Here is a 23,301-nt window from a genome sequence, read left to right on the forward strand (position 1 = left end):
ACACGACTGCAGTTATTTTATCTGTCAGGATTTTCCTAGCACTTCGCAAATCTTATTTTTGGTAGCTAACACACAACATTCACAACCCATGTTCAGGGAGTTGTCACTTTTCTATAATAATGGAGAGGTCAGAGACCTGGCACTTGCTTTATTAAGATTAGTCTCCAAAGGGCCCAATATTGGGGCCTTGAATGGATCCTATAAAATCCAAATATCTGCTTCCTCAAGGGTTAATTCCCCAACGTCTCCTCAACGAGGAAGAATACTACATGGTTTAATTTGCCTTACACAGATATTAGAAATAGAACTGGCTACTCCAAACAGTTGTTGGTGCAGGCTAACTATACTGGCCAATGACAGTGTATTTTAATCAGATGGTCACTTCAACATTATTGGTAAAGTTCTCCTTGCTGAGGCCTGTGTCCCTTGCCAGAGGCTAGCAGGCTTGACAGAAGGAGAGAAACTAACTCCTTTTATCAGAGTAACATGAGTCAATATGTGGAAAGAAATTTCCATCTGCTCTGTGTTGCTGGTGACATGACATTACCATACAATTTGGTATATGTTTGTAACAGAACAGATAAAACAAGATGGCTCAGCTACTATTGTTTATGCTCCACATATATGGGGAGTTCTCTAAAACCATTTTCTATAGGAGCAGCTAAGACTCATTACAGAAATTCTGAGGGAAAAAGCATGTTGCTGATTATTTCAGAGAGCTAATGGCACAGACAGACAACTATGGCACACTTCCAAAAAATAAACAAATTCTCCTTCTCAAACTGTTCTCCAAGGAGATGCTTTTGGTCAGGTACAGGAATTGCCAAAGGAATCTGCTGCATCCAGCAACCTGCAGACACACACAACCTACGAAACACAATCATGAATAGAGTGGCCTGTGCTGTTTCTGCATTAATTTTGTGTCCCTGTATGTTACCAGATCCCTGGGACTTTCATGGTCTGTGGGCAGCAAATTGGCTGAGCCAAAAGGGAAGGTTCCACCTGACTAGACCAGGAGGAGCTATATTAAGATTGTCTCAGCTGGAGGTCATTCTGCATATTTTGAAGGCTACTTTCTTGGTAGCTGGTCAAGCAACCAGTGACCAGAAATTAAGAACCTAATCTGTATAACATCCATAATACTCAGAACACTTCTGAAGTCCAGACCCTACATATATAAAGTTCTTAATTTCCAAAATGTTTGACCAAAGCCATTTCTCTCCAGCCCAAGCAGGCTCTTGCATTTGTTAAGCAGTTGCCTCATGTCTCATTTCCAGTAGGCTGCTGGTAGCCCTGCAGCCAAGAATTCATTTCCACAATTCCAAAACATTTTTTGATACTTCCTGACCAAATGGCTTTGCAGTAGAAATTGGTTTCTGTCACCATCTGTTGTTCCATAGTTCGGAAGGGCTAACATTTTCCTTCAAGAGGGAAAAAGTTGGGGAGGATGCATGGCCAATACTAATGGAATAGATATTCTTTTCCTTACTGTCACTTTATAGGGAAGGCTTGGCCTATTTCTCAGCAGCTGTGAAAGAATCAGCAGAATTCTTTACAAAGCTTGGTGGCATATGGAATATATTGCTCACTTCTTAATACTATAAAAACAACCTTGCTGCATAACTGAGCTAGGCAAAGAAAGCAGGTGCTTGACAAAAAAAAAATTCCTAATGCATCAAGTCTCTATAGACTTTGCAGAAACTCTAGACAAGGATATTTTGGAGACAAGTATGGGTTTGAACTAACTAAATAATATTTTACAGAAGCCCCTCAGCTTCAGAGGTGCGACAGTTCCTTAAAAATAAGCAGTCAATATCCCTGTCCCACAGGACAACATCATATTCTGCCATTCACAAAGCCAATGTTCACATTCCACACCAAAGGGAAGTGTCACCCCACTCTCCTCTGTAAGACATTAAGAACTGCTCTGCAAAAACCCGTCTCCATTTCTGATGTGGTAAGAGACTATTTATTTAGCATCAGTTTTAGACCATCTCTTTTTGTCACAGCCTGGCCTCATTTTTTACAGCTTCTTAACTAATAAGTAAATTAAATAAAATAATAACAATGATAATATTAATATAAGAAGTCCATGGCATTCTGGTAACCATACACACTGAATTGCAAACACAGGGCTAGAATTACAGGAGTTTAGGTTCTCACTACAGGAGACACACAAAGAACAAAGGGTAAATAAGCTTGTTGAATATGCTGGTCTTTAAGTAGTCAAGAGCATTGCAAAAAAAGCATGAAAATAAGGTGGAGTGTAAGAAAAGGGATGATGATGTGCTGCATTTATGTGCCCACTGCTGTATAGTGCCCAGTGAAAGTCCACTCAGCTATCCCTGCACATACACATGCAGATATATTCACGGTCACCTAGAATGGCCGCAGCAGGTGAAACCACAGGGCCACTTAGGCTGATTAGCTTGTTCGGGCCCATGGCAAACAGCAGATGCTTAGTGAAGGTCATGGAGCAGGGGTATAGTGACAATTCCCCAGACTACTCTTCCCAACATCCATCTATTTGTGGCTCAGAGACTTCCTTTAACAAAATACATACAATTTTTCCAGATTACTGATCTGCTTTTAGAAATCTTCACTTGCAGTTACAGATGATTACTCAGAGCAAGGTTCTCCAGCTACATTGCATGTTTCTTGTACTAAGTGAGCTATTACATGTTGATATGGAAAAATCCAGTCTGATGCCCTCATCCCAGCGGGAAGGGCAAACTGACTATTTGGGCAGCCCATGCTGCCTGAGCTGCTGCACAAGTCTTCTGTGCACAGTCCAGATAGAAAAAGAGGTCTGCTGCAGCCATGACAATGCACAGCAGGGAAAGTCCCTCTATGATGGTGGAAGTTTAGAAGTGCTGTCCTATATTATGATTTTGAGCTGCACATAAATGATTAAAGCCATAAATACAGATCTGTCATCTGTGGGGCTCTGAAGCTTTGATCTCCTGTCACTGTTTAGATAAGTGGCCTTTTAGCAAAACAGGATAGGAAGTACATTGCTGGACACTGAAGAAGTGTACATGGACAATCATGGGACACCATGCACCTGTCACTTCCCCACAGTAACACAGTGAGAGGGTCATTGCTCTTCCAGAGGCATCCAAAAACCAGTTCTTGTTCACAGTTCAATATGTTTGCTATTTATGCACCTCCTCATTGCTCAAATACTCTTTACTCTGTATTCTTTACTTTTGCTCTGTATTCTTTAACACCCAATAAAATTAAGCCAGAAAAAGAGAGGCCAAAGGGAAGTGCAGTATCCAAGAATCCAAAAGATTCTCCTGCTCAGTTTCACCCTCTATTCATGCAATACACAAACAGAAAATAATACAGACTAAAGCCTACTATCTAACTAAGCAGGTTTAAATAATATTTAGCTCTTTCTATCATCCAGAAATCTCAAAATACTTTACAAAGGTGTGCAGATTGGGAAGAGCCAGAATGCAAGCTACTCCTAAGCATCTGCTCTTTCCATTAGACTGCATCACCACCTCCAAGTATGAGCACAATTCTCTTGCAGCTGGCATGGAGAGATACGTATGTGCGTTAAAGGAATATTTTTTCCTTAATTCCCCACACACTGATTGCTTTTAATTCAATGTTTCAGACATTCTCTGTATAAAAGTAACAGTATACCATGCCCCTATGTTGCTCTAACTACTACTACATGGGCAAGTAATACTTCATCCAAATGCAGTCCTCCTTTCAGTTACAGTAGGAATGTAGTCAATAATCAAGCTTTAAATGACTCTTCTCAAAACCGTGAAACAAGGAAAAAGTAGGTTTAACAACATCAAGAAAAATTTTTAAAAATATGATGATAGAGGAAACAAAGATAAAACCACCAAGAGTTTTGTAGAAATAGGGGAAAGTCAATGTCTTCCTCCAAAAGAGAAAAGCTTGCAGGAATTATCACAGAAGGAGTGTTTCATAACAAAATTCAAATGCCAACATGGAGCAGAAATACTTGGAAAGCTCGAAGTCTTACTTTCATCATGACCTGTCAAAATCAGCATGGGGAGTAAAGTCAGTTGATAAAACATTCCTATCTCAACCTCCACTCTCAAATCAGAAAGCTTCTGTCAACAAGTTCTGGTCTTTGCTACAAAAGTGGGAATCAACAGTAACACCTCAAAAGGCTGAGGATCGATGTCAGATTTTTAAATATTTGTTGAACGATTTATATTTTGCATATATCAACGCCATAGCTAACAGAAATGGTGTATCAAAACAAATACTTGTCAAAGTTTTTTATTTGGTTGGGGTTTTTTTAAGGTTTGCAGTGAAAATACTATTGTTCAGATTAAAAAAAAAAAAGCCAAAGAAAAGAAAAAACCTACCAAAATCTGGTCTCCACTCTCGCCATTAGAACTGTTGGTGTTTGTGTAAACTCAGTTCAGGAAAGACATAAATAGCATTTTTTTAAGGTAATGATTTTCACCACAGGCCATTTAAAACAGGTGTTAAGAGTGGCCCTGAAACATATCCCATCTGTGTTCACCTAAGTTAGCTTATTTTTGTTTTGCTCCATTTTAATGTATGTATACATCTTGTGTTTCCAGCTTGTCTTTTCAGGCCACTCCCATCCTCCACACTCCCAATCTTGTCAGCCAGACTCCAGGGACAGGAATTAAAAATGACCACGTTTAAAAACTGAACCTCCCTGTGTAACAGACTTTAAAAAAGCAGAAAAACTAAAAATCTGAAAAGTTCCCCATAGTCTTTGCCTATTAAATCCCACAGCTTGCCAACAGCAGGGCATGTTTTAGTGTCAAAGAACAGAGCACTGGCTTGTGTTTCTGTGTGATGGAAGAGCTGGGGTACTCCTGTCTCTTTACATTTCACATCACACTGTTTGCGGATAAAGTTGACAACACCAGGATGCTCAAAAACACCCTGTACTATTACACAGAGGAAGCAAGATGCTTGCTGAGAAATAGTGCTGACACCAGAATACGGTTGATTTGGCAAGGGTGATAAAAGCTTATTTTTGGTTGGTTCAGGCAGTATTTGATTAAAATAGGATTAAATCCTCATCAGACTTGCTTAAAAATCATTTAACACCCATCCCATCAGTCTGCATCATTCTCTATCTTACAATATTGTCCACCATTAAACAGAAAGAGAGGTAAGTTTCTGTTCATCAGATCAGGCAAAGTCCTTGAAAAGACTAATGCAGGAAAGTAGAAGGAAGAATTCAGTCAACTGGCAACCAAACAGAAGCCTTCTGATACTTCCCACTGAGAAGTAACAGGATCTTGGCTATAGATATGTTTGTCAAACATATCTATAGCAGAGATAATTAAGTTAGTTCAGCAAACTAGGTGCATGCTTTGAAGTGTTCATGCAGCTGCTATACTGACTTTTCTTTCACCTGGTAGGTTAAGCTCACCATCTCACACTTATTTGCAGACTCATGACCTACCCTCTGTCCTCATTATCACTTGGCAAGTGATAGCTGAACATCTTGGAAATGATATTCTGATAGCTGAACATCTTGGAAATGATATTCAAAGATTTTGTTATAAAGAAAGGAGACTAAGAGAAGCCTAAATACAGACTTATGCCACCGAGGAATAACCTCCTGGAACTTCTTATGGCTCCTTTCTGCCAAGGAGTTCACATAACTTTACAAACAAAGAAATATTCTTCTAAGGTAGATATTCTTATTTTTTTATTTTTCAAGGCCTCTTGTAATTAGCATCCAAAAGCTTGCTCCCCAGTTTCCTGTAACTGGAAAAAAATGTGGAAACAGACAAAATTTTTGCCCTCCTTTGCAAAAAGCCCCAAGGATGTTGCAATTTCTATACTGGTATCCCTCAGAATAACAGGGTCAAAATATAAAACAGAAAGCTTTAAACCCATGTCTTTGGCAGTAATTTTTTACTCCTCAATATTACCAGCAGTGATACCTTTCCTGTAAAGATCAAACCTAACATGATGGTGAGGATTCTGCTGGGGTTTCTGCCACTGGCAAGAGCAGCACCCAAGCATGCAGAACCTACAGCAATATTCAGACTGACTCCCACCGATCTCAGTGAAGCCAAGACATTATCTCATATGCTTTTCCATACAAATGGGGAGTGATTTCATATGCAAAGGTCTTCACTCACCTACATCCTTCTACAAATCAGAGTTCTCCGCTGTCTCTTCTTCACCCAACTCAACAGGGGGCCTATCAACAGTCTCCACTTTTCTACCCTAGGTTTCTAAGACAAAAAAATACCATTACCTTTATTTAGATCAGTGTGTTTCTAACTGGGATAGGACCCTGCACTCACAATACAAGTCCCAAGACAGTGACTTGTAGCCCAGTAGACTGGATCAAGACATGCACTCCTGAATTTCTTTTCACTCAAATGTAACAGGCATTAACTTCTGAGCAAGAGACACAATTGTGATAAAGACAGCATTTTCCCTTGTGCCTCCTCTGTTGTACAATTTCTACTTATTCTGTCGAGAGACATGCATTTTGCGTATTTATGGATCTGAGAAATCACAGATCAGACATGAGCACCATTGACAGGGCAAGACACTGCTGGAACAGTCCCTGTAGTGTCCATCCTGTGGGAACACATGGCTTTTGTTTTCTGGTAACATCAGACAAATGCATCGATTTTAACCTATTTATTTGGCAAAAAAGAAAAAAACACTCTCTTGCTGCAATTGGTTCTTGTGCCTTTACCTTTATTTCCAAGTTACTTAGTTACTTGGGTTATTGTTCCCAGTATTTCATTTCTCAGGACACTAACAGGCTGGCTGAAATCATATCTCCCTTTTATATGAGGGTAAAAACATCTCACCTGGGTCCTCGACCTGTCCCCATTAAACAACCCATCAAACTGCCTTAGAAGAGTCAAGCAGCAGACTTGCCTCCAACAGCTCAGTTGTTTTCAAAAAGGAAAAGCAAACAGGCAAGATGGGGCTCCAAAGCTTGCCCCAAAACAGGAACCCTTGCTCTTCTGAGGGCTCCAAGCCCATCTCAGGAGCAGCACCTCACTGGCACTGATGTGAAGCCCATGGCCTGACAGGCAGCCAGGGACCCCACGCACAGAGACACCGTTGGCATTGGAACACAACGGTAAGTAAGGAAGACCAAACTTCCTCCTACATGCAAACTTGAGATTCCATTTTCTGCAGGTTACCCCCAATGATTAAAATGTTCTGTAACTTACCCTTAAAGGCCAGTCATGATGGGATCCACCAGAATTGATCTGTTATCTTTTACCTCCGCACATACCCTATGCATGCCTTTCATAAGTAATATGCTTTACCAATGAATGCTGGCAATATTTTCCACTAATTACAAGAGTTACTAAACTGAACCTTAACTAAAATTAAGTTGACTATTAAAAGCTCAATGAGTAACCCAGCAAACGGAAGCACTGTGCATAGGATTTAGCAAGCGTGCAAGTGATCTGGCAACCACAAAGGCACAATACTTGCTGAACTTCCTATACCTAAAATTGGTTCCATACAATAGTCATACATTCATGATGTATAATGAACTAACGCTCACAATGTTTGGGTGCACTAAAATGCCAAAATAAATATATAATAATTCAAGCATGCCATTCTGAAAACACAAAGTGAGAAGATTGAAAGTTACAGGTTAATTTACAACATATACTCTCCATTAAAACAACAGAACTCCCTGTATCAGTTTTAAAAATACATTAATAATAGCCTTAGCTATTAAGGTCATTATCATAGATAGTCATACAAATTTTGTCTACCTGTATATAAACACTTCCAGACTTTTTAAGGAGCATACAGGGCACTTGTCATTACATGTTAAGTTTATTCATTGTACGTAGGCTTTTCATTATTGCAGTTTCTAAATTTAATTTTTTTTTTGTGTGATTTTATAATTTCTAGGCTATACTTCTATACAAATATGTTCTACATTCTGTATTTCTGTTTTCAGCACTGTACACAGGTCCATAAATCAAAAGCAACAAGAAACAATATTAAGATTGCACACAGTCTGGCTATCTTTAACAAACTAATAAACTAGGGATTCCCTGAGAAGAATTCTCTCTCAGGGAAAAAAAAATAAGAGAACAGAAAAAGAAAACTATTGCTATCTAATAATGTGGATAAAAGGTACTTTGTCACAAAAAGACAAAATTATTCAGGAGAAATTCTAAGAAATTTCCTAAATACTGTCCCCATTAAAAAAAAAAATCAAATCAGTATTTTAAAGAAGAGAAAGTCAAAGTGGACATATGCAGAGTTACCTGAAAGAGTTAAAGCTATTGATGAAAGACTATTTGCTGATAAGGATGCATCTATTTGAAATAGGATAGCATTTGGGACTACTCGAACAAAAGTCTACAGAAAACTGATAAATCAAGGAACTAGCAGGATTTAAACAAACAACAGACATGGCTGAGAACACATGAAATGTCACAAGTACAGCTGAGAAATAAGTGATGGAACAGGACCACTTACTCTGGTACTAACAAGACATTTGCTTTGGCCTCTGCAGAGTGACACAGCTATCAATTCTGCCATAGCTCCAGAAATGCTTGAGACTGAAGCCCTAAAAAAAGTGGTTATTATTTCTGGGTGTGCACATGGAACACCCCAATAAGCCTGGCTTTCAAAAAACAAAATATCCACCATGTATCAGACTCAGGTGAAACCCTAAGTGACCTCTTGCAGAAAAGAGCTCTTCCTCCAAATACTTCTGTTACAAAACACCAGGGCCTGAATTCTCCAAGAAAACCTCTGGGAGCAATGCTAATTTCACATCCCAGTACCCAGCTTTCAGGTGCTGCTCCTGTGCCATAGAGCTCCGAGCCCTGCTAGTCACTCCTGTGCCTCCTGTGCTGCCCAACTCAGGAGCAGCCATCACTGAGCAAGAACAATCTAATGCTGCCAGCAGGAGAAGGCCAAGGCCACACTCATCTGCAGCCCTGCTTTATCTCTAGGAGCTCCATTTTTAAGCAGGGATAGTCAAATTTTTTAGTTTCAGTACCTTTTTCAAGGTTACCAAGCTGCTCTTAAAAGAAACCTACTGGAGGGTCCTTTCCTTCAAGGACACAGCTACTAGAGAAAGTGAGAGATACCACACACAGAAATCCACCATTTTGGAACAAGAGTTTGCACTTTCTGAAGTCCGCTGGGATGTGAGGGGGAAAATGGGAGCAGAGAGGCTCAACCTTGTCAGGATGGAAGTGCTTGAGAACATCCAAAGATCTTTGGCCACCTGGGAAAACTGGATATTGAAAACACAGGCACTCACACAGGTTAGGCAACTTCTAAGGTTAGGTGGCAGTTCAGTGGGGATATTGAGGATCTCAGTTTGGGCTTTCAATGCCTAAATCCCACTTAAGTCCCACTTAAGGCATCTAATCCTTTTGTGGATCTGGGCCTAAAGCCTTGCCAGGAAGGAGAGAGTCTATGCATGCAAAAGCTGATGGTCAGTGACAGTCTGGTTCTGTTAAAACTAAACTACACAGAGAACGACCTTATTTTGTACAAAGGAATACACGACCTTATTTTTGTACAAAAGAATAATCAAAGATGCATTCTAGTCACTGAAAGTTAATGGAAAGTTAATACAGCTGACACAGATCACAGTCCTGTCCTTAGACCCTATGACAGTTATGCTGTCATAGGGTCTAAAGAACATTATAACCCATAAATCAGGGATCTTCAATAGCTTGTGGGAAGAAGCACATTTGGAAATGATCAAAAGACAAAATGACTACAGAAGTCCTCAAAAAAAACCACCTCTCTTACTCACACCAGCTAAGAGGCACAACCAGAAAGGAGCAGAAATTTATAAAACACTGCAATGTTTACAAAGGGTTAATAATTCAAAGAACAATATTCTGTTATTCAGTGACCAACTAGTTTACCATGCTCCATGGAATTAAGTAGTTTCAGTCCAGTTTCTAATAGCCAGGAATCCATCTGGCAAAAGTTACCAATTTATTTCTCACTTACCTGCAGTGCTGTTGGCTGTCTCAACTATGAAGTAAAGTGTGAGTGGATGTGGATAACAGTTCACCCTACACTCTCAACATCTTGTATCTCTATATAACAAATCCATTTTTAATTTTTTTAAGGTGTCTGTACTTACCCCCCGTGAATTTAGTTTAAAGGACTGTGAATGTGAGATTTTCATACACAAACTATCTTATTGATAAAAGTAATCTTGGCATAAAAGTAGAATAGAATTACAACAATAAAATACAACTTAATGTTACTATTCTGTTACTATTCTATATTACTGTTATTACAGAACAGATATCATTAATTATTACTAACTATTTTCATGGTAAATATTTTTGACAGATCTCAGGTATGCACTGCAACATTTAACTGACTGTAATCACTAAGATTCCTCTACGGCTAAAACACTGAGGTCTCCATTTTGGGGATTCAAATACATCTTCCCAGAGCTCTGCTTCAAATGAAAATTCTCCTGCAGCTGCCCATCAACCAGCATCTGACCTTTATAAACCATGGGAGAAACAAAGAGACATGCTTCCCAGTTCTTCCTATCATCTGCAGATGGGCAAAGAGTTCTGGAAGCTCACTCACTAACTCCTGCAAATTTTGCATTACAAAATCAGTATTCAGTGCAAAATACAGGAGAGTAGAATAAGCATGTATGTCACAGATTGTAAAGGTGCCAAAGATACTTTAAGCAGAGGAAAATTGTCCATTCTCCCATGCCACTGAAGTCCATGGAGTCATGGTGCACTCCTTCCTTCCTGAACACTGCATTATCCCCTCCCATGAAACATGGTTTCTTCTGGCAGGCTCAAAGATTTATAAAGCCCCCACCTGGTTTTCAAGGGCTGAAGGAATTACTGATGCTTTGCAATCAGCTCATGGTAAGGAGGCCAGTGTGGTTTCCCTGATTTACTTGGATATTGGTCTGGAGTCTCACTGTGCTTTCACCTGCATTTTACTTTCGGTTCTGGATTCTTTCCAGGATAAAGACGCAAAGTCAAGGTGGTATCTTTCCTGTCCAGCCACCTCCTCCCTTTTGTTAAAACGTTAATATACTGACAAGTCTGATATACAGGAGGACGCCAATACACTCCTAACACGGACAAAGTCAAACAACAGAAAATATTTTGCAATTTGGTATTCTCCACCCCCCAAATATTCCTGTGTAAAAGTCTTTTCAATACAAGTCTGTCTATTTTTGCCTGCTATTATTCTATGTATAAACTAAATCTCACCTTCCCGACTCACAGAAGCAACTGCCCCCTTGGTCTGGCAAAGCAGCTCAGAAAAATAGGGAGAGAAGGATTTCTCCTGCATCTATCTATGCATTTTAGTGGCAAGTCGTGCTTGGCTGAGACTGGTCAGCTGTAAGAGACTGATGAGAATTGTCTGAAATACTTCTGGTTGAAAAATATATAAATCAAAATTACTGGTAAAACAACAGAGATGTATGTGACACGTATGAAATACAGAAATAACCTAGAAATATAAAAATAACCAAAGTTCCAGCCTAGGATTCTCACAATCTACATTTTCCAAATAATATAAATGTCACAAAAGATAAATACACAAAACAGTAAGCCAGTGCACTGCAAGATGACAGTATTCTGTCTAGAGAACAGTAAGGGTTAATTTTCTTGAAGAAGTTTAGGGGGCCATGAAAGTTGTGAATTTAAATTCACAATAATTTGAAATGTTATATTAAATAACACACAAAGTTAATTTTGCTTGCATTTCTTACTGACTACTATTCCTGCTCCAGGTTCCTCCTTACAAAGGACAGGCACATCAAGGAAGCAGCACCCAGGAAAAAAATTAAAGGAAAAACATTAGTGGAATGCAGCAGGTCTGGGGGAGAGACACATTTATGCACAGAAAGTGCTTAAGCAAGGACACTGGTGCCTGTGTCTATGGGTACATAGAGAGGTTTGGTGAGCTTATGCCTGGGCAAGGAGGATTTGGTTGTGGTCAGAATTTGTGAGTGACAGCCATGTGACAGCTGGGCGTCAGCAAAGATTTTGTAGGGATGGAAATCCTGAGACGAGACACACGACTGCTCATGCGATCTGCATGTGCCTATCGTCATGCTATATTATAATAGCTGACACCATGGTTTACCAGTTTTCCATAAGAGAGGCTATAATTTAGGAAAAAGATTGAGGCACACCAGATAAGAAATTAAAGTCGTAACATTTAAAAACAGAGGGATAAATATAACTTCTTTTTATGTTATTGAAACAAGCAAACAAAGATCTCCAATCAAACCACACACAACCAATAAAACCTGCATTTCCATTATTTACCTTTAGTGACAGGTTATTATTTCCTTAGAATATATTTTTTTATTACTAACTTATCTTAAAAGGTCTGAATCCTACAAACATACTTAATTTTTAGTATGGAATAATCCCTCTGATTATTCATGTACTGTAGCTATTCCCACACTCTCAGGATCAGGGCCTAAGTCACAATGTACAATTAAGCAGAGGATTTTCCAAAGAACTGTTTCATTTGCCCTTCTGGAGGTCTTACACGGACATGAAGCCAGTGGAGATGTGCATTTAAATCAAACCTGAAAAACCAAAATACTTTCCCTTTAACACTGAATCCAAGCCAATACAGTATCACATGACCTTTACCGTAATTTCTATTAAAATAATTTCATGTCTGGTTGCTTCTGCTATCCTGGCTCATTTGTATTGTTTACAACAAGTCATTGCTCTCGACAGTTAGTGGTGGCTGAATCCATGGTTACCAGTTTTTACATTCACTGGTTAAATGGAATGCAGCTCTTCAGTGGGGTTTCATGGAGAAAGCTCTTAAGAAATCACAGTCCAGCTATCAATCAGGCTAACCTGGGAGAAATTAATCTGATAAGCAGAAGTATCACTGTGTATGAAAAATTTATTGAAAGGGAGCTTAAGGCATTTATTAGTTGCAGTTGCCAAAGTGGACACGTTTGGGTCAGACTTAGTACAGGGAAGACTTGGGTTATGAGGTCTGTGTCTGACATTCATCCATGTTGTGCCTCCTCTGGCGCGCACTGCTAATACAACTATACTGTTCAAGGGTTTAAAAAAAATAAAAATCTCAAACACTTATTTCACCAGAAATGTGCTCGGAATATAAATAGCACTTAAACACAGGTTTAACCAGACTGCAGTCCCGTCAAAGTAACTTAAACAGACACAGACAAGATAGTAAAACACAAAATAGACAGCCTTGAGTAGAATCCAATTAAGACAAAAAACACCCCAAACAGAGCAACATTGCTAACGACTAAATTAATCCTGCAAACAAATATATTTTATTGCCACCTAAGAACAATACAGACTAATTCCATTTGCCTTGTTATTTATAGTTTGGCGTAGGGTGGGGTTGCCAAAATCAAAGAGCAAAGCAGAAACTTATTTGCAAGACGGACCCCTAAATCCTTTAAAAATGCCTAAAAACATAAGAAAAGTTCTTTACAGTTTGATGGCTACAATATTTGTCCCACAAGCTACATGACAGCAACAAATAGTTAAATCAAACATATTACTACCAGCTCATCTACTGCAAAGTCACTGTATCAGAAGCCCGAATTGATCTGTTTCCTTAGAACAAATTGAAAATGAATGTAACATAACATCCGAAAAAAGAAATCCTTCCAGCTCTGCTAATCGGATATCATATAATGGTTGATTGCAGCTTTGCACCGTGCTATTGTTGCCTATATTATACATACTTACAGGTTCTGGGTTCTTCCAAGAGTTTGGTGCAGTTTCAAGGACAAATGTCTTAAGGAAGTCTTTCTACTGTGCAGCAGTGATCCTAGCTCTGATCTCATTACATGAGCAAAGTGCTACTGCTGACAATATAAAGGAAACTTCCTGCGTGAAGAAGAAATCTTGGAAAGTCTCAGGGTTAAAAAGGCTGCTTAAATGTGCTGCTTGATTTGCTCCCTAGTTGTGTATACACAGTAGCAGCTGATCTCTGTTTGCAGCCCTGCAGAAAGAAACCTTTGCTGAAAACCAATGGCATCACATTTCAGTGGAGCTACTGCCAGGCTCTGGAGAGCAAAGCAACCTTTGACAACTTCACCCAGTTCAAACCACCAGCATTTGCTGCATGTCCTGCAGGACTTTTGAAATTGTATATTTCCTGCATTATTTTTATTAATGCCACACTAAAATCCTGCACCCCAGGCAGCCGTGATACAAGCAGAAGTCTCCCTCACTGTAATAGGAGGTTCTGACTGTGTCAGGACTGTGAACTGCAGAATTCGCCACAGTATCTTTTGCTTTGTCTTGATTGTGGCATTTGCAGATGAGAAGCTGCTAGCTGCACTCAAAAGCATTTTGTGCCTTAGAATTTCTAAATTAAGTGCAACAGGCATCCTGTTTATCCTAAATTAATCCTGAGCCTGCCCTGCATCAGTCACGCACTGCTCAGTGCTTTTTCTTCTGATACAGAGAACAAATCAAAAGATTTGGGGAGTGGAAGGTGGCTCATTCTTTTAATTTAGTATTTTATCTAGGGTCAGATCTAGCCTGCTCCATGTTGGACTAAAACCATGGAGCACAACATCCCAAATTCTGCAAAATCTGGTATTCCGACCAAAGCTTCAGTGTGGTCTCTCACTCACATCTGTTAGTGCCCCCTTAGCTCCTGCCTTGGCCCTTCAGAACCAAACCAGGGATGGGCAGAACCTGCGCCAGCTTCTGCAGCTCTTACTGCTGTCCAAGCAAACTGGTAAGACCAGAAAAGCAACATTTACAAAGAATACATCTACTAGAACTATTTCAACTCTTAACTGAGAAGCAATACTCCAAACACATCCTCACATTTGATGTTAAAGAATTATCACTAATTAATTCAGATGCAGTTGTTTCAACATTTAGCCCAGGGTGATTCTCCAAAGAGCAACTGGGACCACACATTCCCCTGGCACTCAGTCAGAGCATGACCATAGAGCTTGTACGCTGCTTCCCAGCCAGGACCTACCTCTCTCTCTAGGATAGCCAGGAAACCTCAGAAACAACATTTAGAAGAATTTTAAAAGTGTACCATTACAGGGTTTAGTTAGGAGGAGTTAAAGTTTTTTCCTGGGCATTTGTGAAACTGATTAGTCACCACCCTTTCTTCCCCTCAGGCACTATGACTATTCTAGCTACTAGTATATTGCGTGTTATTTCTTTAATATTTTGAACTTTATTCCAAAGGGCAGAAACCAAAACTGACAGTACATCAAGACAACATGCTCTGTGATTCAAACAGCAAAATAATTGAGATCCTCTGCATACACAACATCAAAGTCTGTGTATGCACGTTGCACACGTGGGCACACACACTCATTCACAAGCACAAACAAATGTAAGGGCTTGTGGCCCAATTTTCTGACACACTCATAGTTCATGTCCTCACCTCCCTTCAAATTAAAAAAAAAGGTAAAAGAAGCAAAATCTGATCAGTGAAACATCCAGAATCATTTTTGCTAAAAGTAGGCACTATTTACAGGAGGGTAACCATATTGATTCAACATGCATTTCTCCCAGATTTGTCTCTCTCCTTTGGGAGAAGGATACTGTCCACTCTTGGACTGTGTCACACCAGAGAAATGAAAGTGTGTGGTGGAATCAGCAGGTTTAATTTTACTCTTTTCCCTCAAGGGACACTGCAAGGCAGCGACTCAAAATCTTGGCTATGAGGCAGGGCTCACTGTCTTCCTGCGTCACCTCCAACACATAACCTCACCTTTCCCTGCCTAAACTGACACCACATTTAATGCATGTTGCAAAAGCACTGCCTCTGTCCCTCTGTTGCTCAAGCTGGGAGAGAGGGATTGCATGCTTGAGAAAAGTAAAGGACTAAAGCTCACAGCTGTGCATCCTGCTCCCAGATGTGCCATACAGAGGGCCATGAGTGACCTTGAACCGCCTGCTCTCTGTGCTCCAGTGCCCAGCCTGCTGCCCACACTGCACAAAACTCACTCACAGCACTTGTCCACCTGGTCCCTTTTGACTCTAGCATAGCAAAAGAGGGGGGTTTTTTCTGTTGGAAATTCAGCACAGAGTAAAACAAGTTATTTTTGCCAGGTGAAACTCAAGGCATTAATTTAAGAAAGTAAAAAAAAAATTAAAATCCCAGTGGAAGCAGGAATTTCAGCAAATGAACTTTCCTCCTCAACAGCCTCTAAATACCCAACTGTCAGCACAGAAAAGCTGAGACTTCTGAATGCTGCATGAGCAGTAATAAGACCATATCCAGCAGTCCTACCCCGCTTGTCAAGGCTGGAGGACATCCACTCCGAGTTTGACTCCAGTCCTCTCTACCTCTCCTATATAACCGTGCACCCTTGGCACAGCTGGGTCAATACAGATCCAGGGACACAGGTCTTTCAGCTACCTTCTTTTGTAAAAGCATACACAGGTCCTGAACATGGGACAAACTGGAATTGCAAAACCCTTCTCCTCCCAGCCTTCCCAGACACACCTCAACCTGTAGCACCCTGACTTCCCTTTTCTGTCCTTTCTGATTTTCTCATTGAAATTTGTTTTCACAGCATTGTATCCAGCAAGGAGAACAGTAACAATTCAAAGCCTATTTTCCAACCTTCAGAGGGCAGGGTAAAGTAGTCTGGTTATTAAGGCCAGACCACAAAAGTATGTTCAGAGAGGATGGAGAGCAAGAGCTAGGACAGAAATGAAGGGGAGGCTGACCCTGAGCTTAGGTGATGTCAGAAGCTCTACGTCTCCATCCCTCCCATCCCCAGTGGAAAGGGTGGCCAACCCCACTGCCTGCTCTTCTGAAGTCTAAACTAGTACAGGTATCCAAGATGGGCCATGCCCTGTCTTCCTGACATCTGTCACTTGTAACAACTTAGAAAGTTTGTTTAATTAATGATGGCCTTAAAATTCAAACATATCATCAAGAAGACACTTATAGCTAATACTACAAATTACCAAACCAGTGCAAATTCTCAGTTTTTACAAGAATATTTGTTTTAGATTTTAAAACCTTGTTTCCAGCAGTCAAGTAATGAGACATGCTTTCTCATTTAAAAAGGGATTTCTGGTTCTTGTAATTAAAGAGGAACAACTGAAGGTAACTGCAATGAAACAGAAGTCCAGCAGAAGCGTAATGACACTTTTCAAGTCACACCTTTCAGCTAGTCTCAAGATTTTCAATAAGCAGTATCAGTTTTAATTATCAGTCTTGGAATCCAACAGAGACTCCAAGAAACATATCCTACCTGTTTTATTCAGACACTTAGGACTTTGCTTAAATAATAAGTCTGAAACTGTTTATCTAGACCTGTCTGATTCCTGCACAGGTCCCAAATGTGTCCTTTCCTCTATCTATCCATATACATAATAACTGTGACTACAGGATTTTCTTTTTAACTTTTGAATGCAAATGGATCCTAATCAACATATGGAACACCTTCTCCATTCATCACAAAATGAGTGGCTAAATTGTTCTCATTGAAACTCCATAATAGTTGCTTTTTCCTTTTCATCTATCAAGACTTTAAAACAAAACTAACACAACCATCCGGAACAATGTATGCCTAAGCTACTTGGTGTTCCCATTAGGTGCTCTGCACTACTCAGTCACTCAAGATTCTCTGTTCCATTGTATTAAATATGCTTGTATTTTTTGCTATGAGTACAATTAAAATTGTTTGAGTTTTCACACTGTTCTTATCTTTTATTTGCTCTCTAAAATATCCAGCACGCACTGAAACCAGTATAGGTGATAATAAAGATGTAAATATTACCATGGAGGCATCACGATAAATTTGACAGTGGGAATAATTCATTCAAGGCACCTAGATCCAATTTAAATTATTTTCCAATCTTAACTGAGCCTTCATAACCAGATGAACTTAAACGAAGGTGTACAACTTCATGCTACACTGGTAAACCACCCTAACTAGGAAATAAATTTTCAGTGATTAAGTTGAATTGTTCATACAAAACGCCAGCTTCAGCTTTTCACCCATACAAAATAGCTTGGAAAATATATACTGCATGTGTTTATTATAGCTACAGTTGCTATGAACATCTATAACTCTCCAACAATTTCTTTGATTTATGTTCAAAAACATACAGGGCATGAAATGATGCCTGCAACCTTACATTTCCCTCAAGAACATTGTGGGGAGAAGATATATTCCAAAACATCATGTTAGATTCCTTGTTATGTCTCCTTTTTAAAATAAATGTATGATAATCAATTACACATGCTTCAAAGCAACTGCCACTAGATTCCCCAACAGAAAAGCTGTTTGAGAAAAGTTCCATTTTCTTTCCCCAATTGGTCAAGTTATAATAAGAGATCTTGCCTAGATATTAAAGGAAAAAAATGAATTGTAAAGGATAGGCCTTGTTCCACTTGTATATGCATGCACAGGTTTGTGCTTGCCTGGACTTGACTTAGAACAAGGTTTTCAGAGAAGTAACATCTCCACTGATCAACCTGCTAAAAATGGATGTGTGTGTGTGAAGATCTTGCACCTAATCTGCTTGTCATTTATGCTTGTAGTAATCCAAATGATGTCAAGAGAATGACACAGATGATAAGTTAATGTATCAAGCTCAACTTCCCTTTCAACCTCAATATGCAAAACATCCCTCTAAGAAGTCCACCCAGCTGTAGCCTCCACTAGAAACAGAAACCCGCAGATGTTTATAGGAATATCAATTAAGCTGAATGGGAGCTCTGCCATTAATGCTGGTGCATGTAAGATTGGACTTTGCAGATCTGCCTGAATTCCACGCAGTAGCTGAAGTGCACATTTTCTCCAGGGTATTGAGGCCAGTGGGTTATATGCCATTAACAGGTAAGCATAACATGGATGGTAGGTATTTTCAGTCTCATGGCTCTGGCACAGGGACAAGGGCAGCATCCCCAGACCTACAGTGGGAAGACAGGAGAAGCCAGGAATGCATAGGAGCCAGGAGTGCATGGATCACCCCCAGCACAGAAAAGATCAGGACCTACTGCCTGCCCTGCTTCAAGTAGTTTGTGCTGCCTGCGTCCCAAAGAGTGAGCTACCATTCCCTGTGTCCTGGGCATTTAATTCAATCTTTGGGTTACACTGCAAACTAAAGAGCTGACAACCAATATACAAAACTGGACTAGAAACTAGATGGTACAAGCCCCTCTAAGGAGGACTGGCACCTGCTGACACTGAGTTTCCAGCAATTATGGAATAAGGTGGATATGCGACTTGTTGTATGGCCCCGTTCATCCCTGTAAGTGTGCAACATTTGCATGGCAAATAGAGAGATGGAAACAAATTCACTCATTTTTTCCCCTCCTATTTTCTTTGACTCAAACCCTCAAAGAATGAAAATTCACAGGAGGGGAAATACACGCTTGCACCTTCTTTGGCCCCCAGTGCTATTTTATCCATTACTAAGGAAGCCAAGGAGGAGGAGGAGGGGAGAGGACTGGACATGCGCCTACTGCCCATGCAGTCCCAGCAAGATAGCATCAACAGTTGTTCTCCTATTTTCACAGTGGGAAATAAGCAGGTACTAGCTGTATTGGAATAATCAGGAGGAATCTAGGTCAAAATCAAAGCAAGACTGCTCTGTCCATTTCACAAAACTCACATGCAAACACAATACCCATGTAAAAACAAAGAAGTTATTTGTAGCAGTTATTTCTGTTAAACAAGTGTGCAGACATTGGCCTACCTTGAATAAAAGGCACTATTCCTTCTCTGTGACTTCTGAAAAGGCATTCAAAATCAATATAAAATTGCAATATTAGGAAATTTTATAATCATTATTTTAAAAAAGCAGACTTGAAAGGGTCTCTTGTTCATGGGTAAATCTTCAGTTAGTTTTTCTAGTACCGGTGGTTCAATCGAAAGATTCGCCAACTGCCCCCTGGAGAAAACTGAAGATCTGCATTTAAATGGAGATATAGTATTTCCAAATGCACGGTACCTGCAAGGCAGATACTGTCAAGGTTTCTTAGTGAGTGGATCTCAAATTGTATTAGGTACATTTCAGTGCCATAACTATCCCCATTTCATAGGACTAGGGCTATTTCCATATCATTTTTTTCCTGTGTGCGGGCTTTGTAATATTTGTCCTGGTAAGACAAAATTAAACCCCCACCCACAACAAAGCCCTCACATAGCAACAACGAGGAATTAAAACCTTATGTATAATTTTCTGATGGGGATGATGAAGACTGTATTAGATGGCCTGACTGAAAATCTTAAATAATTGAAAACTCTGATGACTTAATAGAGTAGCGAGCTTGGTTTACAATGCAGCCAATTTAGAGCCATAAAAACACCGTGTAAAATGTTTATCTTGTGGTTGACCATTACATATCCTATTTATTATTCCAAAGTATTTCAACAGCATTTTTCTTCATCAATGTGGCTGCTGGCATTTAGCACCCACTCACTAAATTCACGTGATTTTCCTGGAACAGCTTTAGGAAAAGAAAACAAAAAATTAGCAGATCACTACAAAACTGTTCCTTGTTACTATATGCCTCTTTTTTCACATTCTGACTTGAACCGACTTCATGTGCTGCAAAATACGTTTGAAACCACCGAGGCTAAAATATAATAAATCAAAGCCTTATTCGTGAAGTTAAAAAGACTGGTGCAACTACTGATCCTGCCACATCAGAGAACCAAAAAAAAAATCAAACCTCATGAATACTTTGTTGCTAATGTACATGAGTTCAAAGAGCAGTGTTCCTCTTAGGAAAACATCTTAATTTTCATATCAGAAAATCATCCTAACCTTCCAGAAAAGTTTTTACGATTATGCAAGGAAGGCAGAGAGAAGGTTTAGAGTGCAAAAGACACTCGTGATGGGCTTCAGACACGCAGGCATTAGTCCAGGCAGCCTCTCACTGAAATTCAGGTTGCAATTGAAATGTCCCTGTAAACAAGGTTACTGAGAACGGCCCAAGATATCCTTCTCAGCAACACCTTCACCAGGAGCCCTTCAGCTGTCTACTTAGTTTGTTATACCTTATCTCACAGCCCTGACATCCTAATGCTGATTCAAATTCGGGATTCAAAATGAAAGACGAAATATCTCTAAGATCACTTAATATTGAAATACCATTGCAGTAATAAGTGGTGCCAGGCTGGAGATATGGATATAGTACTCTAGTGGTAACCTTTTAATTTCTGACAAAATACTGTGGAATAACTGTGATACTGCACAGACAGTTAATGCAAGTGATTTGTTTTCCTTATTTTGATAATGAGCACACTGAATGTTGTGTTTTCCTTCTCCTGCCCCGGGCACATTTCTAAAGTCCTCTAAAAGGAGACTTGCCATATTCCTGTACAGACATGAAACACCTCACACCACGGAGCCCCCCTCCCCAGCACAATGAACCCCAGCTACCCTGATGCTCCCAAGACAAGGAAGATCATAACCACACGAGTCGCTTCGTCATTCTAAGTCTTTGATTATTTTCAGTGGAAATGCAATGCACGCACCATGTATCATCTAATGTAGGCTATATTGTAAACTACTCCCATTCTGAAAGTGAGGGTAGGCATGCTACACCAGAACATTTTGTCCTCTGAAATAAAACAGGGGAGTAACAATGAAATGTACCAAGCAAGTTCCGTATGTTGTATTTTAAACAGGGTAGCTAATGCCTAAAACTTTGGTGGGTTTTTACAAAGGGCACTTGGATTTCCCTCCCAGTCACAGACACTGATAGGTTGAAGTGTGAGGGGCGGGGGGGAGATGGGGGGGGCCTGTCATCTGGTTTTCTGTTGCGCTATGTTTACTGTTAGAATATCCTTAATGGTATCAAAAGACAGGATTCCCGGGATAGGGGTGCAGTGGGATAGGGGTACCATATAGGGGAGGGAAAGAATTACAGGAGAGAAACCCAAGCTGCTCAGTGCCTGCCTTCCCACACTACCATTCACCTTCATTTTCGTCTCCTTTATAGTCTACTCATTTTTACTTGCCTCCCCCATTATTTAGTCATCTCTTAAATGCAGTCCTCTCTTTTCTGGGATCACGAAAAACATATTAACTAAAACCAGTAGACGGAGCGCATCCCCTGAAGCACTTCAAAATGTACCTCCAGACCAGTCACGCCTTCATGGTATTAATGAGCAGGGGAAAATTAAAAATAAAATTAAATTTATAAAATAATTACAAAAGTGAAAAAAATTCCTCACCGCCAGGTCACACTCAGACCCCACAGGCAGCCGCTTCCCCAAATGCCCCCTCCTCCCCAGGGCCGGCGCTGGGAGGAAGGACCAAGTGCCAGGAGGAGCGGGCAGCGCGTGGACTTTGCACACTTTCCTTCGCCCCTCCTGATCCCGGCAGCGCGCGGCCCCGCCGCCTTTGTGTGCGCGCGTCCGCCCGCTGACCCCCGCCCCGCGGGCTGGGCTGCCCCGGGCCTGCTCCGCTCCCGCCGGCCGCCTGCACAAGTGTTCCAGGAAGGAGCGAGCGGCGGGGGAGGGACGGGGACGAGGACGAGCCCCCCCGCCGGCCTCGCCCCGCGCCGCAGCCGGGACACTTCGGGGCTCCCGAGAGGGCACGGCGGGGCGGGGGGCAGGGCGGCATGGGCACAGCCACGCGCGCCCCGGCACCGGCGGGCAGAGCCCGGTCCCCCTGCTCCGCTCGCAGCCGCCGGAGCCACCCCGGGACCCTGGCCCTAAACTCTTGCTTGGCTAAAGCCTCGTCACTTTCCCGGCACTCCTGACCCTGGGCGGGAGGGGGACAAACACACACAAAACCTGCGGGGTAGGATCTGTCAGCAGCCAAAAAATCCTTCTCCTTCCCTTGTCCCCCCCCTCCCCCCCCATATTCACCAGGGCAAATAATTCTAAATAATTGTCCGAGAGGCGAGAGCCACTGAACCCTGGGTGGCCGGTGCTGTCGTGCCGCTTTTTCCAAAGCTGGATTTTTTGGGGGGGTGAATGACTCTGAGCAAGTGCAATTGGCAAGGACTGAAGGTGGAATGGGGCGGGGGGGGCGGGTAGAGCGCTCCTGGCAGCGGCTCATCTCCAAGCACAAACATGCCCCCCATGCAATGTCAGCTGGCGGGGATGCGGGGGGTGCGGGGTGCGGGGGCTCGCTTTACCTGGTCAGCTCAGCACCGCAGGCAGGTTAATCAGGTGAGTCGTCGGGGATTTTAAAGAAGCCGAAGCCGGTTTCTTTGCTAGGAAAGTCTACAACACCATGCAGGGACATTGCAAAATCTTTACACACGCCTCCTTTAACTGGGCTCCCGCGACCTCCGCCGGCGAAGGGGGAGCCGCTGGCGGGCGGGAGGCCGAGCGGCGCCGCGGCGGCGGCGCGGGGG

At 41.2% G+C, this 23,301-nt stretch overlaps 1 protein-coding gene across 20 annotated transcripts in view; it reads right to left on the minus strand.

The window, feature by feature from the left end:
• ESRRG (estrogen related receptor gamma) overlaps positions 1–23,301 on the minus strand; it is a 389,280-nt gene that overhangs the window by 347,423 nt on the left and 18,556 nt on the right. For 11 of the 20 annotated variants that reach the window (XM_039697954.1, XM_039697953.1, XM_039697946.1 and 8 more), the window contains exon 1: positions 23,080–23,241. The exons of 3 other annotated variants lie outside the window; for them this stretch is intronic. Coding sequence is in view for 3 of the 17 variants with exons in the window: in XM_039697936.1 (XP_039553870.1) it covers positions 13,722–13,819 (98 nt within the window). In the remaining 14 variants the exon portion in view is untranslated. Of the gene's footprint in view, positions 1–13,721; positions 13,966–22,168; positions 22,281–23,079; positions 23,242–23,301 lie in introns of those variants that run through there. 6 more of the 20 variants (XM_039697936.1, XM_039697934.1, XM_039697935.1 and 3 more) reach the window with 4 other exon arrangements.

Source organism: Passer montanus, unplaced genomic scaffold, assembly GCF_014805655.1.
Source record: "Passer montanus isolate IOZ18808 unplaced genomic scaffold, ASM1480565v1 scaffold12, whole genome shotgun sequence".
Taxonomy (NCBI): Eukaryota; Metazoa; Chordata; class Aves; order Passeriformes; family Passeridae; genus Passer; species Passer montanus.